At 38.9% G+C, this 23,529-nt stretch overlaps 1 protein-coding gene across 2 annotated transcripts in view; it reads right to left on the minus strand.

The window, feature by feature from the left end:
- Nucleotides 1–23,409, minus strand: part of mctp2a (multiple C2 domains, transmembrane 2a) — a 42,701-nt gene extending 19,292 nt beyond the window's left edge. Inside the window, exons 1-17 of one of the 2 annotated variants that reach the window (XM_028042793.1) lie at nt 23,290–23,409; nt 21,829–22,761; nt 20,369–20,428; nt 20,175–20,283; nt 17,840–17,982; nt 17,636–17,712; nt 17,384–17,498; nt 17,284–17,304; nt 12,662–12,835; nt 11,839–11,969; nt 10,887–11,073; nt 10,710–10,803; nt 10,517–10,619; nt 10,311–10,413; nt 10,110–10,211; nt 9,411–9,485; nt 9,046–9,165 (exon numbers count right to left, since the gene is read on the minus strand). In XM_028042793.1, coding sequence (XP_027898594.1) covers nt 9,046–9,165; nt 9,411–9,485; nt 10,110–10,211; nt 10,311–10,413; nt 10,517–10,619; nt 10,710–10,803; nt 10,887–11,073; nt 11,839–11,969; nt 12,662–12,835; nt 17,284–17,304; nt 17,384–17,498; nt 17,636–17,712; nt 17,840–17,982; nt 20,175–20,283; nt 20,369–20,428; nt 21,829–22,749 — 2,535 coding nt within the window. In that variant the 5' untranslated portion in view covers nt 22,750–22,761; nt 23,290–23,409. Of the gene's footprint in view, nt 1–9,045; nt 9,166–9,410; nt 9,486–10,109; nt 10,212–10,310; nt 10,414–10,516; nt 10,620–10,709; nt 10,804–10,886; nt 11,074–11,838; nt 11,970–12,661; nt 12,839–17,283; nt 17,305–17,383; nt 17,499–17,635; nt 17,713–17,839; nt 17,983–20,174; nt 20,284–20,368; nt 20,429–21,828; nt 22,762–23,289 lie in introns of both variants that reach the window. The other variant, XM_028042785.1, reaches the window with a different exon arrangement.
- Between the last annotated feature and the right edge of the window lie 120 nt (nt 23,410–23,529).

Raw genomic sequence — 23,529 nt, forward strand, 5'->3', positions numbered from 1 at the left:
TGGGTGAGCGAGTCTTTACTATATACAGCTGGAGAAAACTCCAGTCACCCTCACTGAATAGACTTTAACCATCAAGAACCATGGGCCTTTTGTGTGTGGTTCTGAATCCAAGACATTTATCTACTGTCATTTTAAACTTGACTAAAAATGCCACAGATTCAAAGAATTAGCATAAAAATGTTAAACAAAAATATGTGTAATGGTGTAATTGCTGTCATTTAAAATGAAAAAGACATGGTTATTCCTTTGGCTTTAAACTGAAAGGTTCTTTTTTTTACAGCTAAAGAAGTGTTTTCCATAAAATGTATTTGTTTCTTTTTTCTTTAGGCAAAGACATGAAATAAACATTTCCTAAAAATAGTAGTGCTTCCTGCAGAGAACATTACACCTATTTTTATTTATGTTTTTTTTTTTTTTTTTTGATCTTCAAAATTACCACTGGGAGTATATTGTGATGGTTTATCACTCACTCAGCTTGCAGGTTGTTTTTTTTTAAATGATCAATGCTTTTTAGTTTCCACATTATCACAATTAAGCCAGTTAAGCAGCAGTGTGCAGCACTATATGAGTGAGGGAGAGGAGGTGACGGGGGTTAAACAAACATAGCACTGCATTACTTTGTGCTTTGTGGAGTCAAAAAATATTGTTCACTCTGACATTTCATTAAAACAACTTTAAACTGGAGGAACAGCATGGCAAAATATTTTAGTGGTAATGCTAATAATGACCTTCATGATTGGAGGATTGCTCTGTTCCCATATTAATTTATCTTAATTGTTCTAAACCGGATACTATATTTGTTAGGCTTTAAAAATAACAGTACTCAAAGGCATCAGGGGAGGCTGAAATCATGCTTTTATTTTCTGTTTGAGCTGAAACTGAGTCTGCATGAGAGGGTTGATGCTGGGGACAGGAGCGGCAGGCTTTAAAGTAGCTGTAAATGCAGAGCAATGAGACATGTAATTTGTGTTGAGCTCGGGCCAGTGTGGGGGGACAGGCTTTCAGGGGGTGTCGGAGTCAGAGGAAGCGCAGATAAGATTTCTCTCCGGGGCAGGTACAGAGAGCATGTGTGTGTATGTCTGCGTGTGTGTGTGGGCAGTCGCAGTGCTCTGAGCTAACGCTGAATAAATATTTCACATACGCTCAGCTCATGTCTTATCAACTGAAAGGGAAGAATAGAAAGAGGGAGAGCGGGTGAAAGAGAGAGCCTTCACTTCACTGGAAACCGACACTTCAGCCAGGTTGTTTGAAAGTGTGATGCAATTACTATTTTATCATGTTTAAGAAAAATAACGGCTTTCTAAGACATACAGACTGCAAATACTCCATGAGTAGTTTTCTACATCAGAAATATGTATTTTCATAGGATGATCTATAAAATCTTAAGACTTTATATCAACATTTTTTAAAGTTGCAAAGCAAAAGATTACAGGCAAATTCCACAGCTTCAAAGTGCTCCCACACAGTCCAGACCAACACTGATAGCTCTTTATTAAAGCACTGAGGAGGAGCAGCTGCGCAAGGCACAGCATTAGCATTTGCTCACAGACCCAGCTCTGATTGTTGTCTCCCTGACTGTCTGACACATCAGGAGCACCAATAGTGCGAGGCTGAAGCAGGGCAGTCGGAACGGGCCCCCGTGGTGCCTGTCAGAGCTACATTGACCCCGCACTCCGGCACTGGCCACTAGTGTTTAATCCGTGTCGGGAGCGTTAACACTGAGCGACCTCCTGGGTGACAGATCTGCCATGCGAGCCTTTTCCCCTGAGGAGGTGGGGAGTAGGGCAGAGGGAGGTGGCGGAGAAGTGGGAGTTCGGGGGTTTGGGGATTTGGGGGGTTTGAGGGAGTGGCATGGACTCTCCCTGTCAGCTCAGCTCACACACGCTAACGCATTGGGGCCAAGACGGGCCTTGAAACAGCCACACCACACACACACACGCACATGGAAGTGGACAGGTCGCTGCCTCAGCTGCACAAAGAGAGGTGTCCTCTGTGAGCAGGAAGGTGGTGAGTATGTTAAAGACAGACATTGTAATACGGCACACACACGGAGGTCAAACACAGAGCACACTACAAGCGGGCTTCAAACAAGCCAAATACAAAACAAGATACAAGAAATTCATAGAAAAAAGCCACACGTTTACTTCATTTTCTTCTTTTCTTTTTTTTAAGTTTTGGTTATATTACACCACAAGCAAATTTACAGTGTTTAAAAGCACTATGAAATAACCTACATTTTGTGAGAAAGTAAAAATAAAAGCTTATGAGTTCATTGCTCAAGGTATACCAAGGTTTTATGTTATGGTTCCAAAATCAAATCATATGTTCCTGTGGTTTAAATTCCTTTACAATAAGATCTTAAAGCTAGTGTTGGGATGACAATGTTCTTCCTTGCTCTCCTGCTGTAGTGCGGCCACACTCCATCACTTCAAAATTTTGCTGAATATTGCCTATAAGCAGGTTTAAAGAAAGTTACAACTTATTACCTTGGCTTGAAAAAAAAGATGAATTTGGCTGCATGGAAATGTTTGCAGTGCTATTCATCAGTGTTCTAAAATTGCAGTTGCTAAGCTACAAGTGACTAAGTAGCCAGCTAATATCAGCTTATCCTCCCTCTGTTATCCTATAAAGAGAATGCCAAAAACATGTAATATTCTGCGCAATATTCATAATAAAAACTACTTCTAAATTTAGCAGGTGTAAAACTTTGCTTCAGTGTAGGTATTCTCTGCTTTAAACTAAAAGAAAAATAAGTATTATTAATACCACTGTTATTACAGTAATTGTGGCCATGTTTATTTTTAGAAGAGACAGGAATAACTGACACATTTTCATTTTGATCCAGTGTTTTGTTTTAAATCCTTGTGTAGAAATGGTGAAAGTTTTGTACTTTTTCTTAAAAGTTACCATGAGAGTTCACCAACTTGGTTCTGCAAAATACTCAAAGACTTGACTTTTCATTTATTTTTATTTTTTTTAAAAACTATGACCTCTATATATAAAAGCATCCGGAAATCAATATGCTCTTTCATCCATTTTGTTTTGTGTTTTGTAGAGTTCAGGCATATATATGTTGAAGCACTGAAATATTGTTATCCCATTATTTTCTGTCGGTCTGAAAACTACTATATCCTTACAATACCTATAGCACATCTTTTCTCTTATATTTTAAACTTCCTAAGAAATATATATATATATATATATAAGATATATAGCTAATTTAGATCTTTAAGAAATTTGGAAGTTGGTATCAGATAGAAATGGCCAACAAAGCTGATCAGTGCATTTCTAGTTGTCAAATTGTGTCAGTTATTTATTAATACCACTAATAGAAATGTCCCCCGGATATGAACTGTATTCAGCCAGCCTCCAGAGCTTTCAACTTACATTTATTTGAGGAAAGCCTGACAATAATACTGTTTTAAATCAAGAGCAAATCTTGAGGGTTTTTACATATACTCATTAAATAATTCATAGATTTCTAACTAGAAGAAAAAAACATACAAGCAATTCTGCATCGTTTTTTCCTCCCCTCTAGACACATTCCCACTGCAGAGCCTGTTAAAAGTGCCACTATCATGACAAAGGAGAGCATAAACCCCCAGGGACTGAAGAAACCCACTACTCTAAGGCCTTCAAACTTTTTACAAACAGAAAGAAAATAGATGCAAAGCAGAAACATCGAGACAATTCACAGGCTAGCTGTTCTCACAAAAAGGCTCGGCCATACTGCAATGCAGCAAATAACAAAGACACAGATCCAACACTTACAAAATATCTACATTTCACGGACAGTGTTAACAAGGACAATTATGACAACTCCGATTATGGCCTTGATTTTGGCCTGGGCCGGTGTTCTGCCTAATAAAGTCGACCGCAGCTGACTCCACACAGGTGGTCTCCTGAGACCTCTGCAGCCTGATCTGACCCTGTCCTGCCCTCATCTGGGGAAACGGCAAGTCTTTCAGCGCCCGCTGCAGCTGCCAGGCGTGTTTACAGCTGTGCCGCATCAAACATTCATCAAATGCCATCTTTACAGTGTGTGATGTGAGGCAATCAGCATTTCACAGGCTGTCAAATGATGTCTAAACCACTTGCTACCTGGCAGTGTCAAAAAGAAACACTCACAGAAGGTGTACAGGTTTCTTTTTAGTCTAACTCTTGACAGATGAAGTACCAGATATGCTAAAATATTAATTTTGACTAAATACTTAAAGCAGTCTAACGACAGCAAATCTCAAGATCAGCTTTTAAGTGTAAATGATCCTGTTTTCTTAAGCCACTTTTCACTTCATCAAAATCAAAATTGTTCAAGTTCTGAGGCAAATTGTTAAAGTTCTGAGGCAGATTAATTTGGCTGGCTAATACTCACTTTTTTAGGTGTTCTTCATCTTTTTAGGGGGGTTAAGGAAGAAGAAACATGTGTCTCCTGTAGTGCACATAATGGAGGATTTCACTCCAAAGTTGTTCCCACAAATGGCTCCTGTTAGGAAGAAGTAACTGACCTGATCTCTTTATTGGGCTCAAGTTTGGTGTTTCCAGCAGTGCTGTAGCACCATCTACAGGCAGCAAGCCAGTGTGCAGCAGAGAACTCTGGGTGACCCCATCCTGCAGTCACTGCTGATGTATAGCACATTTATCTCGCTCAGTCTTAGCAAAAAGCCACCATCTAAAAGGTGGTTATTTTATGTAGAGTTTTAGCTGTCACATTTTTCTCTCTCACAAAGAAGTAAACATACTGTTGTCAAAACCCTTGAAAAGCGTAGCTCTTCAGCTCATTACTGTGGCATAAACAAGGGGAAGAGAAGTAAAAAAGAAGAAAAAACATGGACCATTTATTGTTTGCATTTGGATTCAGTGATAAAAATGTTTACAAAAATTTGCCAGAACTTTGTTAAAATGTTTTTTTAAGTTGTTTTTTTTATTACATTCGCTAATTAGAGATACCATTTTAGAACTGTAACTCATGAGCGAAAAACTTAATACAACTTTAAACAGTTAAATCAAGTGACCTCCTGCCCTCAAAAACAGCAAATATTTTCACAGCTAAACAAAAGTACATAATAGCGGCATAAAACATCAAGCTATATGATTTTTATTGTTGCCTCGCATAAAAGAATCATTCTCACATTTCAATGTAAAACCCTTCACTAAAGATAAACCACGGTAGTGATCCCATATGCAAAATTTAAATGCCTTACGTCCTAACAACAATTCCATAATGCATACAAGAATCAGCATAAACAGGGTAGTACTGTGCTATACATGCTATGATGAGGTCAGAAGATTGGCCTCTGGGACAGAGTGAAATAATGGCTTTGTTCCTGGTAAAGCACTAAGTATCCCACAGTACCAGTGAGAACAAGAGGGAAAAAAAATAGCAGCAGTGGTTTATATATATATGTGTGTGTGTGTGTGTGTGTCAATAGCACAGAAAGGTAGGATTGGCCAGTCTGCATGATTAATAATGTATTGTAATGTATATTAAAGCTAGACCCACCACTGCAGCATTTGCTGCTCCGAGGAGCCCCGCGCTGCCTGCCTGCCACTGTGGAAAAGAGCAGACACTGGTGGCATAATTACGCACATCTGAGAGGCAAGCAGAGGCCATCTGTCAATGTCTGAATCAGTTACCTTATTACCACTGCCTAAAGATGTAAAGATAGGAGTGGGAGCCGCTTTCATTAGAGCGCACGGTGGCATGCTGCTTTAGACGGCTCCAAAACACTATCCTAATTGGAAATGATGACTCGGAGGAGGAGAAGAGACTACATGGTTGATGCCCTAAGAGTGGGCAGGGGCACGACTGTGAAAAAGTGGCATGGCACTGGGCTTGTAATAATGGTCATACATGACCTCATTGCTGCCCTTGCCGTCTCGTGGCTGGCAGCATACATTCTGTTGCGATATTTGCATCCGATTTGCATCTTTTACTATGCCAATTGCTAGTCAAGGATATGATAAATAATTGTCAAAGAACTTTTCACACAGTGAACTTTTAGTCTGTCGATGAGTGGCTGATGAATAACTGAAGCAGATTCAATCTGGGCAACTCTCACCAACCACCTTCGACACTTTGAGTACTTAAAGCTCTCCTCATCACAGACAAAGGCATACTCTTACTCCTCTCTCGTTGGCTTTTTCAGCATTTCAACTGCAGTTTGTAGTTAAGCAGTATGGAGGAGCCTGGAAATACTACTGAACTGAGTTCACTCATGAAGTAACAATACCCTGGTTTCATTGTATCACAGTTTAAGCAATTCATTCGCATTCACTCTAATAATTGTTTTTAAAAAAATGCATAAAATGGTTAAATAGCTTTTATTCAAAACAGAAAAGCAACACTGTGGATACAATGATATAAAAGGTTAACATAAAATAATAGCAACTATTGTTATGTTGATATATAGCAAAAACATGCAATAACTACCCCTAAAATTTAGTAGTAGTTATCAAGTGTCAGAATATCAAATCATTTAGATGTCTGTGTGTAGTAACTCCTTAAAAGAGGTGACAATCAAAGCTTCCAAATTGAATTTTTAAGAAAGTGTTATATTAATAAGAGTGTACCCATTTAGTGTCCACACCATAAGTGGTCATGTTTTTTTTGTTTTTTTTTTACATCCAGATATATTTCAAACAGCCACATGTATTTTTTTATTAGTGAAGAAAAGCATAGTGGCCTTTACTCAGCCAGCTGAATGGTATTGCACAGCAACAGGTGAGGAGACAGGGGGGCTGTGTTACTCTGCACTAAATACAGTCAGAGAAATTATCAGACTTTCAAGCAGTTTCTCTGGCATGCCATTAAAAATCTTATGGGAACATGGAGTGGTATATTTAGTGTTATAAATATTTTAACTGAAAGCTTTGCTAAAATGGAAAACATCTACTGAATTTATAAGTAGTTTTGAGTTCCTATTGCAGAAAAATATTATTCCCTCTTCCTATTCTGCACTTTTGAAAGTAACAGAAAAATTTTGCATTAGATGGTTAATTAGAGTCTTAGCTATCTGCAGTAAAGCTTGTGGTCAGCAGCTTAAGGCCTGGTGCACATGGGAAAAATTTTCTCTAAAATAAATTGACATTTTCAGAAACACTTGTTTCAACTCTGGACTCTCCAGAAATGTTTTCCTACACAGGAAACATGTCAATTTTAGTTTAAAACAAGTGAAAAAAATGGTAGCCCAAACATAGCAATGTTGACACTAACACTAACTGATTTAGGGACGCTGGTGCGATATTGTGACCTTTAGTGACCTCTGTATACTTTTATTAACATCTTTAAAATATCAGCACATACAAGAAGTTTTCCAGCATGAATGAGGACAAACTGTTAGAAACATCTTTGTTAGATTTGAAGAATCTTACAGCCAACACCGCTCAGGTGCTAGACTGCCTTCAACTGCTTACAAACACGCAGATAGTAAGTTGCTAGTTCTAGTTTTGGTTCAGTGATGGGTCTTGTGTCTTGAATACACAAGTCATGACTGCCCAAGATTTTAGAATGGGAAATATTTCTAAATCTCTGAACATGCGAATTTTCCTCTAGGATTAATAAAATATATTCATTCATTTATATGCTACAGTTTTATGTCAGACATAGACAAATTTAGTGGTCTTCTTTCAAACAGCTGACAGGCAGTGTGCAGCAACATGTTGGTGTGGGCAAGTGAGTGAGAGGTACTCTGTACTTCATATAAGAGAAAAAAAACTTTGGATATCTTAGCAATTTCTATTGTACCTCCTTTAAAGAACAGCACAAGGAAACATTTTTTGTGATCTGAGACCATAACTTTTTAAACCTTCATAGAAATAACAGCCCCATGCCAAGTAACTACTTAAAGTTCAACTTCACTACATCGATAAGAATAAAGGTACAATGTTTGAGTCTTTTCCTTCTCTCTGAAAAAGCTCTATTTGCATGGTATACTCCTAAAACAGCAGGTGGAATGGAAGTGGAAATGAGAGATTATAGTGTTTTACAGCATGCACACCTTGCCTGCGGAGGATCTAATTATAGGTGGAGAAAGAAGGCCCCATCCCGCTGACCTGTCACCTGTCGGACCGCAATCCTGCCTGCATCCAAGCCTTCCTGTCTGCCTCCGAGTCCCCTGCTATCTGCCCCCCACTCTCTCTGAGCTGTCTTCCTCTTTTTGAGCTCCAACTTTCTTTTCCAGATAGCAGCCTGCCTCCCACACTCTATCCTTACACAATTGCCCTCATTGTTCTCCATCTTCCTGTCTGTGTGTCCGCCTGTCTGTCTGTATGCTGTGCTGTTCTAAAGGCTGTGATACACTGAGCCCGGTCGGTGCCTGAGGGGATTTGCACCTCAGTATCACTGAGCAGGGCTTATAGAATACACCAGGTATGATTTGCATGTCATCCTGAGACGGAGTAGACAGAAGAAAGGCGGTAAAGGGAGAGTTTCTTCACACACCCTGTCTGTGACCGCTTCCTCACCCTGACACAGTGCTGGCAGGGCTTTCATGGCAATTGTACACTCTTAATCATGACATTACATGCACTGTGCTCTGGGAGATTCACTAGGTGCTTTCAGATTATTTAAGCTTAGGACCTAAGATCACACACCCTCATTAAAAACAGCTAAACAGAGACATTTAAACAAGGTTTAAACCTCAGAGGCAGACTGTCACTACTCCAACAAAGGAAGCTCAGACTGTGATCCTCCTTACACCATCCCCTGGGTTAGAAGGCTTTGCGAAGAAGTCAGATGCACAAATGCCCAAACCCCACCCTTTCAAATACACTCTAATGTCATCAGAACCGAAGAAAAGCCAAGTGGGGTTTGATTCAAAGGATAAATCACATTCATTGCATACGCACGGCTAAAACAAAGACAGCCAATGCTGGGGGTTTTTTTTCATGGGAAAAAGACCAGCACAGAGACAATGGCTAAAGCAAAGATTTGCCTCGACATCTCATTCGCTTGAAAAGAGTTAACGGCGATCTGCAGTGAAACGGGACAAAACTTGCTCGCCCCAAGGCTCGAAGAGAGTTCATTAAGATAAGGCAATGACTTACCAGAAAGGCTATTAGACTCCGTTGTCTGCTCTCCCACTGAAAACAGCTTTTCATGTACTGTAACGTGTACAGAACTGCTGTGGTGATTTTTCGAACTCGATATATATTACTGGCAAGGATCTGGAAGAAAATAATTTGAAGAAAACAACAGTTAGAATCATTTGTTACTGGACATAAAGTTCATGAGTGTGAAATGCGCTTAAATCAGCTGTACTGATCAAAGACAATTAAACAAATTAGTTTGATAATCACTCATAAAGATTCCTCCTAAATATCTGTGAGTTGGAATGTGACTGCTTTGGCTATGTTTTGCCTAATTTGTTAAAAACAGCAAAAAATAAAAAATAAAGAAGCTTGGAGATCACCTTCTTGTTGAACTTTGGATTTTCCTCGATTAATTTAGCCTCCTTTGGTTGGAAGGTTTTGACCCCAGCTCTGACCTGGGACCAGAATAAAAATGAATACAGTAGTTTTACCACATTTTCTTTATTCCACAGCGTATATATTGCTGTATATATTGTTGAAATCTCAAACAAGGCAAGGGTCATTATGACAACAAATATAAATACCGCAACTTTCTAGAGACACAGTACTTAGACAAAATTTTGAAACAATTATCACTTTGCAATTACTTGTTTAAAATAGTTTTTTTTACTGCTGTATATGTATGTATAGAGGACAATGCAACTAAGAATACACTCTTCAAATGTGAATTATAACTAACTGAACTGTCTTCTGAAAATGGCCTAGCAGGATAGATAAAGTCAAAGCAAATTGTTTCCTGACCAGCAGAGTGCAATACACGTGCAAAAATATTTCAAACCAAAAGGAATCTATGATTTTTCTAGAGAATGAGATATTAAAGTTTTTCATACATGCACGAATAATAATAAAAAAAGGTTTACAAAACGCTGGTCACTCCAGGACTTTCTCTTGAATCTGATTAAATTAAAAAGACTACAAGGAACAGATCATTTAAAACCATATCCTCTGAAAACCGAGGGATACCTTTTATAAAGGTTACTGATTCATGCCATCTCAAACACATTCAAATTGATCCTCACTTTGTTATAGATGACCTCTAGCACCAGTGTGATGGTCCCTTTGGAAGTTCTTTCAAGGCATTCTTTCTTCAAGAGCAGACACATCGGCTCACCACTCTGAACCTTTCAGAATTTACAAATACAGTTAATGTGTGTATTTTGTAAGTGTTTCTGAGACTGTATTTATATTTAATGTTTTAAGTATAAAATTCACAAACTTACTGTCAGTAAAGGGATAGCTACTTTTCCCAAAAGGTTTGGGGATCTGTCACCATTTTCATCAAAGACAGTCACCTCCACAACATCATGAATGTCCTTTATTGGGCTTTAGAAAAACAAACACACACACACGCACGCACACCCCCACACACCTTTAATATAGTAACAAAAACGCAAGGTGATAGGATCTATTTGAAAAGTTTCCTTACAATGTAAAGGTCTTGTACCACTCTGGATTGATGCTCCTGTTAACAGTGTGAGTTTGAAGTTTGCAGTTCCCAAGCTCGACAACTGCAAAAGGGTTGCTTTTTCCTGCAAATGGTAAAATATGTTTTATTGTCTAAAGCAAAGAAGAGGCAAATAATATGAACACAGCAGATGAAAAGGTAAATGGATTTTTACCATTAATGTCTGTGGCTGGAAGATCGTTTGCTTTTAGCACACTAATCTGAAGGAAACCGACATCTTGTAAAGACTTGTGCGAGTTTATCAAGCTCTGAAAGAAACAAATTGGAATTAAAAAGTGAATGATGACTACAAAAAGGCCAACATTTTAGTAGTCTTGATATTGCTACATACAAGTCTTTCCATCACTGCGTCTTTCTCATCTTGATTCGAAAAGGTGGGGTTTTCAGTGTCAGAGATGGAGACGCCCCAGGAGGGTCTCAGAGTGACCAGGAAAACCAACTTGCCTTTTCCGGGGTTCAACACATAATTGTGATCCATTCTTTCATTTAATGGAAGCTTCCATACCTCAATGTCAAACCTGAAACACAAGAAGGTTTATGTCAGATTTATGGTTGTAAAATTGTACATTTTTGATACCGTTTTCACACCGTTATGATTACATTTAAAACAAATGAGTCACAAAAAATATAATAAAATTATTATTGTACAATACCACCATCTTTTTCAGCTATAAGTATAAAATTGGAACTTTATTCAAAATTAAGTGCAATTTAAAACCCATTTTGGAATCTGGCTATATTATGGACTTTATAAAAGCAAAAAATATTAAAGGATATACGTTATATAATAGTGTCAATAATTTTTTCAAGAAATATGTGATAGACAAAAAGCGAGCTGAGACTACAGAAAAAAGTTAGTGAAGAATGATGTTTGGAATATTAAGCTCAGGTAATGATGCAATGGTCACCAAACACAAATATCATGACTGTAAAAGCTTCAGAAGAAATTTTAGTTCATAAAGAGGAGATATATTTAGTGATTTGTCCTCTGAAGAGGTCAGGTTTGTCTGAGTGCAGTAGCTGGTAGACCTAGCAAACCAGCACCGTATGGAGAAATTTCAAGTACTTTTGTTTTTACTGGGCTGGACACAAAAAAAACTCTTTTTATTTCAGAAAATTTGCTTCATTACCTATTACTATCACAACATTTTTGAGATTTGTAGGTTTTCTGTCTCTAAAATATAATAATATGCATTTTGGTTTTAAGAGCCTGCAGAGACTGAACAAAATTCTGTAAACAGCAAATGTGGGAAAGTTACCAATATCAATAAGTAAATACTCACGCCCCCCATGATTCTGTACCCTTCCGCCCTCTCTTTGCGCACACCTCCACCTGTAATGGTTCCAGGACGTCTTCAAATTTATTGAAGTCAAACTGCTCTCTCCACTGGGGATTTGGCTGAATGCAAAGGTTCTAGAAAATGGTAAGGCACAGTTTTTAGCTAATATACAATAACACAGATGTATGCTTAATGGAATGACAGGTTTATCACATCAGGTTATCTCCTTTCTGACACAGGGATAGAGTCTTTGTTCAGCCTGATCTGAACGAAGCAGGAAACAGAAGTGTGTTGTGTCGTGCATGTATGTGTATCGAGTTGTGTGCGCTTGTACGGGTACACCTCGGTTGCCACTCTGGGATTGTAAACACTGACAGCTTCCAATTAGAATCAGCTTTGTTCAACAAACAAACAAGCAGAGAGGAAAGCAGAGTGGTTTACAAAGAAATGACACGACAACACGAGACAAGTGCACCGTAGAATCATCGGGGGGGTAGGCCAACAAATACAGGTAAGACGAATAGGGCATGCTGGGTATGTAAATGAAAGCAATGAAGCCCAGCACTTTGCAGCACAGTGAGAAGCGAGTGGCAGCCCTTCCTGGTCTAATGAGCTGCCTCTGCCATGGCCCAGTGAGCCAAGGTGCAGGTGAGTCACTGACGGGCACCTGCTGGGAGAGAGAAGCTGGGAAGTGAAGAGATAGCAGCTGGAAGAAAAGTAAACCGGGAAGGCTAAGAAAGCAATAGGAAAAGGGGGAGTAGATGTGGTGAGAAAAAAGCTAAACGATATAAACAACAACAACAACAAAAAAGCAAAAAAGGCCAACCTTGCTTTTGTATTTTTGATCCCCAAGGCGGAAGCGAACGTAGACATCACCATGACCATACTGTGGCATCTTTTGTCCCTCCACCAGAGTGACCTGGAGTATGCCTGTCCAGATCTGGCTTTTCAGGTGATTTTTTGATGGGTCATTAGTCCGCGGAGTTTGGCCCTGGTTTGGCTGCTGTAGAACAAAAGAAGAACATGGTGTAAAGAGCCTCTTAAACTCTGATAGTTTAAGAGAATCCAAATTTTAATCTAAGAATATTTATACAATGTAGAAAAAAGGAGCAACAATTTAGGTTTAATAACATCAAACCAAAGAATAAACTCTTGTGTTATGTAACTTGAAAGATAATTGCAAAGTAAACATGTTTTATCAAAAGTTTCATACTACGAAACAAGACAGCATGCTCGTGCTTCACCTTTTAGTAAACAAGATAAAGCAAACAAGTACAATCGTACGGTGGCCAAAATGGCACCATGTATTGAATATTTAATAATCCTGAGCTTAAATTAAAATAACAATCACTAATTTACAACAAAATTAATTTCTTGCAATTTATTAACTAGTTTTTACTTTTCATTTAGTCCAAAAACCGAGAACAAATGTGAGGGTCGAAATGTGAGCCGAGAGACTTAAAAGACCTAAAAGAAATATTTAAACTGACATTTAAAAAATTCCAACATATCTGAAACATATAAGCTTACAGATGCATCAACCTTTAAGAATGATTTTTTTAAGGCAAAGAAAGTTAAAACTTCAAAGCTCATCTTGGCCTCCCCAAGTCTTAGCAAACACCATCAATATGGTGATGGTGGGAGCGCTGCCACAAGTCATTTTCCACCAACCATCACAAAAATAAAACATTTGGAGTTTTCTAGGTGCAGCTCGAACTTTAACTGGAACTGCATGCTTTAAGATTGAAATTTCTCATTCTCTGTGGATTTGGCATGGCACTGAGGAAAAATATATAGAAAAGCCCCTCATTACCTAAGTAAGGTAAGATGATCTGTGGTTCTGTGACCACCTTTCCCTTGCTAGCCTTCGTAGAAAGTGTGTGTAACCCAGTGTTTAAAAACACAAGAAAAAAATAATAGATGTTGATTCAATGTCTTATTCTACCAAAATAGCTAAAAGGTAATTACGTAAATTTTCAAAAAATGTGAAATATGCTTTTAGTGTTAGCTTCTATTGACAGATTAGGCAGCCAATGGCTGGCGCGGTCTGGTTTCGTGTCGGCCAATGGGGTTGATCGTCCCGCCCCTTTTTAACAGCTGGCGGTTGTTTCGTTCGGAGTGCGGCAGACAGGCTTGAAAGCTAACAGCTGACGGTTGCTTCGCTCAGAACGCTTGAGAACAGCTGACGGTTGTTTCGCTGCGAACGCTTGAGAGCTAACAGCTGACGGTCGTTTCCGTAAAGAGGTAGAAAGAAATTGACGAATCTGGAAATTGATCTCGGAGGGTTTCCCCCGTGAACAGCTGAAGCCCGAAAAATAGCCGTTGACAGCTCGGAGCATCGGTCAGGTTTTTTTTTTTTGGAGTTTGTACAGTACACTTTTGGCTTGGAGGGCCAAAGATTCCAAGACCCTCTTCACCTGAAACTGGATGGCGAGCCCCAGCCCAGAGGACCAGGCGCACGGGTAGATAGTGACCCGACTGGTCACCAGCTGAGAGACTTTGAGACTGAAGAATTAATTCATTGGAGACTGAAGTATTCAATTTATTTATTTTTTTTAAAAGCGCGCAGTATTTGTTTGTCTGTTTTAAATGTGGATCCACAATTGTTTATTATATTAAATATTTGCTCTTTTCTTGTAGACACTGTGTGTTCTGTTGTTGCTCACACCTGGGTTCCCTAGAATTTAATATCTTCTGATTAGGCCCAACTTCCTATATATATAGTATAAATTAATTAACCTGTTTTTGTGAGTTGCAGGTTACATGTGGCATCATTAATTCTTTGAAATAGCAGAAGATTTTAAATAAATATTTAGTGACCTCAGCAACAAAGCCAAAAATTGGTTTTAATTTGTTTGCTCAGCAAGATTGTGATCCAAATCGATTGGCCAAGAAGACAGAAATGGTTCACCAGTAGCAAAAATCAACCATCTACCATGTCCATCACAGCTTACTTTAAGGTTTTATGCATCTTTATAAGATGTACTAACAAATTTGTATGTGCCTGTACATAGTTAGAGCTTCTTTTATTTATTTATTTTAGTAATGATACTTCCTCAGCCTAACACTTTATCGTGTTAACTTGCTGCATGAAAGTAGGACAAAGGTTTACATTATACAGGGCTATCTCTATTGAAGCACATTAGCACATCTTTATTGACAAGCAAGGCATACACCATGGAGGTTTCCAGGAAAGGCAGGAAGAGAGGACCGTCAGCGAACAGCCAGATGTCCCTGGCTGTGACAGTCCCACTCATCACTGGCTCCCAGACTGAGTGTGGGGAGGCAGGACACTTGGCATACTGCAGCAGAGACAGCAGGCAGCAGTGAGTAATGATGCTAACCATACAGCTCTCTCATCAGCAAATTATGCATACATGGAGTATGTATGGCCGGCATCAGAGTTTACTGCACATTGGCCAATATATCCGGTCTTAATTTAACAACAGGGTCCCTATATACTTTCTCATGTCAAAATTTCAACTTTTTTAGATTCAGATTTCTGGAGCTCTCAGTTCATAGATTCATTCTGAATTTAAGGCACGTTTTTGTAGAAATACAAGACCTTAAATTTGGAGACCTTAAAACCCACAACTGTATATGGACAGTTGGAACCTTGATTCAAGCAATATTTTTTTCACAATTGTTGCTTTAAAACTAAATAGTAGTTTTCAAACACTTAAGAAGATAAAGAAAATAAAAAAACAGCAAACTCTCCACTTGTGCTATGTGCCACAAAGGACGTAGAGAGGAAAGGAGGCCTTGATATGTTTCCATGTTGGAGTTCCCGTGAGGCCGTGCAGTGATAGGCCAGGGCTGTAAAAACAAACAGCACAGAGGTTGTGTAGAGCTGACTGTAATTAAAGAGCAGGAGCGTAATCTGCTCTAGCCTCTTTGATTGCCTCGCTCCTTCGGCTGCCCCGCCGACGCCGCTTCAAACGGCCTTGCTGCAACTCCCCCTGCCACTTGGGGGGCCCCTCCTCTTCGCTAGAGGGTCATAACCCACATTGCCACCCAATCCAGAGGGGATCAAAGCATATCTCAGGGACCTGAATTAACATGGAATACCACAGCACAGCCCTATAAATATCAGCCCCTTCAAAAGAAGAGGAACAAGAGGGAGTAGAGGGAGCGATATAAAACAGGCCTCAGCCAAGTCATCCCAAGTGTTTATCTTGGACACATTTCTATCTCAGCGGCCAATAAAACAATTCCACTTAACTGTAAGTGGCCCCTAAAGAGAATCTATTCCTGGTCCTAAAAGGGCTGCACGATTGCTTCCATATGGTGGGACAGCATGGGGACAAGCATGATGAGCTCAGACCCAGGTCCATTTGGCTGGTACCTCAGCACTGTCCATCCACAGCTGTGATATTACATTCTAACATCTGGGTTATTGCCCACCATGCCTGGGAATTATCAGCCCTACCGATCTAAAGCATCCCACATTGGCAACGTGCCTTGAACAGCCCGAGCCCACCACCACCCACCCATCGCTTTTCCGCTTCTCCCACACGCCCCCTCCTGTTTGAAACACTATCACACAGCAGAGTTCTACTCAGGCACTTGCCATTCTTGGTCTCTGTGGTGGTATCACAGAGGAAGAAAATGACGTACCAACGTAGGGGGAGCTGAACAGTAAGACCACGATAAGTGTTAAATGCAATAAGATACTGTACGTTTCTCAAAAACAAATCAGGGGGAAAATTCTGTATTGCTACATTGTTAAATTAGCAGTCTGATTTAAATGGGTAGAACGTTGTGTATAGTCCCACTGCGCATTTCTGCCTCCCTTTGAGTATCTTTAACCATCTGCAGTGAATAACCTACAACATTGAAGGAAAATGGCATTCATTTCTTTGTCATCTCATTTCAAATTGAGATTGTCTGCTGGACCATCAAGAGACTGAACAGTGGCAGATGTAGTGACAGCATAGGTGTGAAGATAAACCCACTCGCTGCAGAGCGAGTCCCAAGCAGCAACCCTCCAATTTCACTCTGAATCTAATTACAGTAGCGATGTATTGAAAACCACTTGAGGGGGAAATGAAACTTTGTTTACTGCTAAACAAAAAACTCCTATGGAATACTTAGCAAAAAATTCAGGTGACAAATTCAAGGCGTAATATTCTGATTCTGAAATGTACAAGATTTTGCCACAGTTCTTAATTGCTTAAATACCATATAATTATGGCTAAAAGGTTAATTAAACATCTTTTGAATATAAGTACATATATATTGGCTGTGGTAAAACAAGGTTACACACAAAAGCCAGGGTCCATAACATACTCATAATTCTTTGTTTTACTATTTCACAGTGAGCTACTGCCCCCTACTGCTTTTGTGGGTAAGAACTTCCCAATAAAAGAAAAGCTTTATTTGAAGAATGGTACAGTAATCATACAATTTTACTATAAAATAAAGTGTGGGAAGTATGAAAGTAGTTACCTTCTTTTTTGGCAGAAACCTCTAAAATAAAAAAAGCATTCATTAGTACATATAAAAAAATTTAATCTGCAAACATTTTAAATGCCAGACATATTCATACATTGCCTCTTTTCACTGTAGCATCTCGGAAATTCAAGCGGACTTCGAGGACAATAACTCCCATGTCATCTTCTTTGCTCTTAGGGTCCTCAAGAGGCAACTCCAGTTCATGTGTTCTGGAGGAGGACAGGTTTAAAACCATAATCACTTATATATATATATATATATATATATATAGTTTTATTTTTTTGAATTATTTATTATTTTCTTTGAATTATAAAATTTACATGAAATGCATCGATCAAGTACTCACTTGTGCAACTCAAGGTTTTTCAGAGAAATCGTGCTTGAACCCATGAAGTCATCAGCTGTGAGATTTTTATCATAGACCTGCAACATAGTTATAATTAATTTAATACATCTCATAAAAAATAAATGCTTTGAGTTTGAATTCTATTGAGTTAATAATGGCTACTATTGTAAGTCTGTGCATGTGTTTAAACAAAAATATGCCTACCCGAAGTTCCACATCATGGTTTCTGTCTCGAAGCGGATGAGAGAAGGATTCGTTCCATCGTGGATTCAGGTCCTTGTAAACCACTTTGCTTTTATAGAATTGCTTCCCTTCAAGTTTGAACTTCACATATGGATCACTTGAAGCTGAAATTAATTACATTAAAAAATATCACCTCACTGAGAAATGGATGTGCAACTTTCATATAATATTGGAAGGAATATTTTTATGCAAACATTTTCAGAGAGTGTACTTTTACCTTGCATATGCACTATGTGTAGGACAATACACACCCATCCCCATGACAATTATGTGAGGTACTGTCATTTGGGGGCAGGACGTGCACACCACACATGGCGAAACCAGGAAAGTAGCCGTTTAATTGTCAAAAGAGTAGAAACACTCGCCAGCATGAGGCAACCAGAACCCCAAAATCTAGAAGCAACCAGTGTTAATCTCCCAAGCCTGTTAAGAAAGTCCGTCTGGGAGCGAGGTGGGGGTATCGGACTTCTTTGTTTCTGCAATTGCACGCAGATTGGCCAAAAAAATGAAAGCCAGCCCCATGCCTTCATTTGTATAGAGGGAGAATAAAGGGGTGCTTGAGAGAGCCTGCGGGGAGGCTTGAATCATATGACAAAGGCCCTGTGGGGATGGGCTGTCAGGCCTGTCAGCTCCCCACTCCAAATGAACATCTCGCAAAGGCAGGCAGGACCCACAGCAGCTCCACCCTGCCAGCCCGTGACAGGGAAACCTCCAGGCAACTTGACAGGAGGAGAATGTGGCAGCTAGCACGGCGAAAAAGCTCTGGCATGAGAATGAGAATGGTGACGATGGAAATTAATGGGGGGAAGAAAGGAAAAAGAGGGGAGAACAAAAACCCCAAGGAGTGGGGGGCTGGTGGTGGGAGTCCCTTTCAGAATATGTAATGACAATGTATGCCATTGGTGGCCCTTTGGCACAGTGCTGATTGTTGGGCAAACAGTGCAGAGGCAGGGGGCGTGTATGGGCATTGCATCATCATTGTGCCATCTTGTCATGAAGTGTAAGATCTCAACTAACACAGGACGGTGGGCTTGGAGGGTCTCCTTTTACCCAACAGGATTAGAAAAATAAAAGAGAAAACTCCACAGCGACAGGGTTGATGGTCAACAAAAGAGTAGCCTGAAACTTTGCAAATGAACTGATGCTAATGTAGCTTTGAAAAGATATGGAATTACAGTTAAAACATTAAATAAATCTACCACTATCTAAACACAAGTTTACATTTTTTAAGAAAAGCAAGTCCCCCAAACACTCAAAATATGTCAGCAAATCATCACGCTTGAGACCACACATAATTTTTTATTCTTGTACTGCTGTAGTTTTGATTTTGGCCACCAGAGGAAGCTGTTGTTTTGAAGTATAAACATTAAACTGATCTTCTGAATGGAATCAAAATTATTGTAAAGATTATCATATAATGTTTCTCTGTCTTTTCTTTCTTAAGGTAAATATATTTTTAAGTTAAAAATCAATTTTTATAAGATAGCTACTTATAAAAAAAATTGAAGGATTTTGACCTGAGGGGTTAATCATGCACATTGATTCCATGCTTAGTAATCCAGATATTGGTGCTGTGGCACTGTGGACAGGTGCCAAATACTGCTATAAAACGAAACAGCATTTCCATACCTTTTTTCATTAAATATCACAAAATGAATGAATAAAACAAAAAAAAATATTTCCAGAGTTTGTTTTTACTTGTGGTCCATTCAAAATAAATAAAAAAATAAATAAGTGTATAAAAGCTATTCATGAAAAATATTTTCCTTTTAAATCTAACAGTCAATTAAGGAGGAGTTACTACAACAACTGCAGTTTTTGTTTTTGAAATACAGGCTTCCACTATAGTGCAGTCTGCTTTTTGTCATACTGGTCTAACTGCATACTTTGTAATGTTTGTTTTTTTTTGTTGTTGCTGTTAATGTTTGGTTGGCATTCTCATAGCAAAGCTGTATTAAAGCAAAACCAGAATACACACCCCATTCTTGCTAATCACACTAACACTTTCCCAATATGACACTTTACATTGTTTTGTGCTTAAACATTACAAACGTACGCAGATTTTGTTCACCTGCAATGTTTCATTAAGGCCTCACCCTTTAGCTATTACCAATGGCAACAAACAATGGGCTGCATTCCTTAACCGAAAATGGGACTGGCTTCTTTGAATAGCTCCAGCCAGCTGCATCTCAGCCTGCCATATTGCTGTAAGAGCAGTTTCAAAATATGTACGTTTCTAGGTTTAGCAGGTTGAAAGAGGGACCAGAAACCCTTGAGGGTCATCTTGGTGACCTACCGCCACGCCTGCTTCTGACGACCAGATTCCGACCATATTTTAAGTTGATGTTCAGGAGGTACCTCTGGAAACGGGAGGGTGTCGGTGCATCCGGGCCTGGCAAAGTGTCCTATGGAGAAACCAAAGTTAAACTAACATGAACATTCATAGAAGCTGCTTGGCATATTTTAGTATTTTAGTGTGTGACTACTCACAGTGCCTTCTGTATTATTGTCATCAAACTCATCACCGTATTCAAATGTTTCTGCAGAGTTCTGAATTAGAAATATAATTAGAAATATAAAAAAATATTTTTAATTTAAAAAAAATACATTTCTGCATGTAGTTTGTGTTTATATACAAATTCTTAGAGGTGCAGTATGTAACTTTCATAAAGAATATCTTTCATATATATTTGTTAAAACTTTCTCCATGTCATGACATTTTGTTATGAAACAGATCATCTGCGAAAGATCTATCTCTTCCACCTCCTTCCTGAGCTACTATTGTCCTCTGAAGTACAAAAAGAACAATCAGAGCCAGGAAGAGTGTCTTAACACTGTCAGCCAATGCTGCTAAATATGCTAATGTTAGAGAAGCAACTCACCATTATAGTAAAAATCTTCCATTATCGGTGGTAATGCTAAATAGCCTGAGCAAGACCTTACCTCATTTTACCTGGAAATGAGGTAAGATCTGGCACTATGCTACCTGAACCAAAGGGAGGTGGAGGGGGGGGGGGGAGACGAGCAGCGCCTCACAAGATTGAGATTGACAACAATAAGACCCACCTCCTGACTCTGATTGGTTGTTTCTAGTTAGGACTGGGAGCATTGGGAGATGGCAGAGGAGTCCAATTATTTCACAGATTATCTGTTTCATACCATACTATCACAATATAGTGACCATTTCAACAAATATGTAAAAAAAAAAAAAAACTTCTTTTTTTTACATATTTGTAAAACAATATGTAGCTTTAACTTTTATCTTAAAGCTGCAGATAAAAGTTACATATCTGCAGCTTTAAGGTGCATAGAGTGTCAACAGTGCATAAGAGATTTTAACGATCTTTTTGTTCAGATTGTAGAGATTTAAACCACATTGTGTAACAGACTTGTAACACAGGTTTGTAACTGGTTTCGTCACTGTACTTCAGAGCCGTTAAAGAGCAAAAAAGGTTGAGATTATAGCCCAGCGAAACCTCAGCAGGTCATTGCAAAAACACATATCAAAGATTGACTGATGCCAAAAAAGAAAAAAAAACGTATTTCCAAAGTAACAAAGTGAATTAAAATAAATCTAAAATTCAGTTGATGAGAATTGCTTTATGCCACCTCTCATCAATTCTTCTTATGGGCAAAAAAGAAAGACACATGCTATTTGCTTGTTAGATCAACTATGCAAACATTCAAGTAAATGTGCTCAAGTTACCATAAGAATATTAAAAACTATGCTTTTTAATTTTGGGAAAATATTTGAATTAATTCTTAATTCAAAAGGAAGTAATAACTGCATCCAAGTTGAAATGTCTTGGATTTGTGAATCAGAATATAAAGAATGATTTCTAGTGCGAGCTATTGTACAAATTTCACATTTAAGCTAACAAGAGTTATCTGGCTTGATATAGAGTTCAATTTAAAAAAACAGAATATTTTAAAAAATCCATATTACTAACCTCCTCTAGAGACTCATTCTGGTTTTCTATGTCCAGAAGACCGTCATCCATGGACATTTCTCTATGCAGAGAGGAAGAAGACACTTGTTCAATATCTTCCTCATCCCAGGTTGAGGGCCATAGCATGTTGACTTGCTCCTCAGTGGGAGTGACATATGCAGAATACAAAGAGAAAGCATCTGCATTGTCAAACTGAGCATCTGACAGCCTATCTGTAGAGGAGCTTGGCCGGCTGGTTTGTAGAGTCAGCTTTTCTGACTTCGGCTTTTTTGTCTCGAACATCACAGTTTTCTTCTGAACGCGAGGACCTTTTTCTTCCCCCATTGAGCTCTCTCTGTTGAGGACGACTGCAACAGCATCAGACATCCTTCTGCGAGTATAGGGCTCTTCCTCAGGTACATTCTCCTTCTCCGCCTGGTCACTTTCTGGTTCTTTAATGGGTTCGAATGTGAACTTTTGCATGTTTTTCTTGGGTGTTTTATGCTGTTGTGGCGAAAAGCCTTCAATATGAACATTCCTTTTGTTCTCTGGACTTGAGGTCTTCAAGTAAACCTCATCCTCATAGGCCGGTGGAGCACTCAATCTGTTTGATGATGGAAGATTAATGTTATGAACCCTGTATTGAATGTCTGACACTGAGTGAGTGAGTTTCTCTGCAAAAAGCGGTCCTTCGCTGACTGAACCACTAGCAACAGAATCTGTATCACTCTGACCAGGAGAGGTGCCAAAGTTGTTACCCACTGCATCAGTTTCTGCAGCGCTCGCTTCGCCTTGAAGTGAGGTAAAGTCTGGCACTGACATGCTGCGCCGATTGGCCAGGTTCCTTGGTAGTTTGGCAATCAGCTTTTTACGTGGTTTCTTCATTTTGGGTAGCTTAGTTTTCAGACGAAGATTCTCCAGAAATTTATTTTTGCCTTCCATCTTAAGTCACACCTGTCGGGAAGTAAACAAAAATGTGAAAAAGAAATCTGTTTCCCTCACACACTGTTTACATAAGAATGATACAAAGAACTACAGAGATCAAATGCATTCCTAAAAGCCCCAAAACAGTGACAAAAGAAGTTGTTTGTGTTATCAAAGCAAAGGTTATAGGCACATTTCAAAAGAAGACTAGAGTGTATCCACAGTAGATTATTTACTAAAGCACGTTTCAAATCTTTATGGAGTTAGACTAGTGGCGAACGAGAAACTATTTGGATTGTCAATATAGCTGCTTACCGTTACTCTTCAAAATAATACTTCTATATTTCAAAGGAGTGACTGTTAAAACAAATTTACATTAGTTTCATTATTATGTATTTTCCATGTGTTTTTGTGTTACACATTATCCATAATTATTCAGACAAGTAGTTATTGTATTTTTAGATGCTGATTGTTGGAACTACCCCATCCTACCTAGAAACTCAAACAGAAAAATGTGACTTTTTTCCATCAAATTTAGACAAAGAAAAGCTAATTTACCTGCTCAGTCGTCCTCTTCTACACACCTTGACAGAGACACACTGAGTTAGTTTCCCACTACTTCACAATTGTTGTTTCCTGCAAATATCTCAACCATTCTAACTATGATGATCAACAGGATTTGTTTCAGAAGCAATGTCAGTTGATAGGTGGAGATGCCACAGTGGCTGAAACTAGCAATACCAGTCACACGAGTCCTAGCTTCAGTGACTCAGAGAATGCTGCTGGTAAACTTGCCGA

This window comes from Xiphophorus couchianus, chromosome 2, assembly GCF_001444195.1.
Source record: "Xiphophorus couchianus chromosome 2, X_couchianus-1.0, whole genome shotgun sequence".
NCBI lineage: Eukaryota > Metazoa > Chordata > Actinopteri > Cyprinodontiformes > Poeciliidae > Xiphophorus > Xiphophorus couchianus.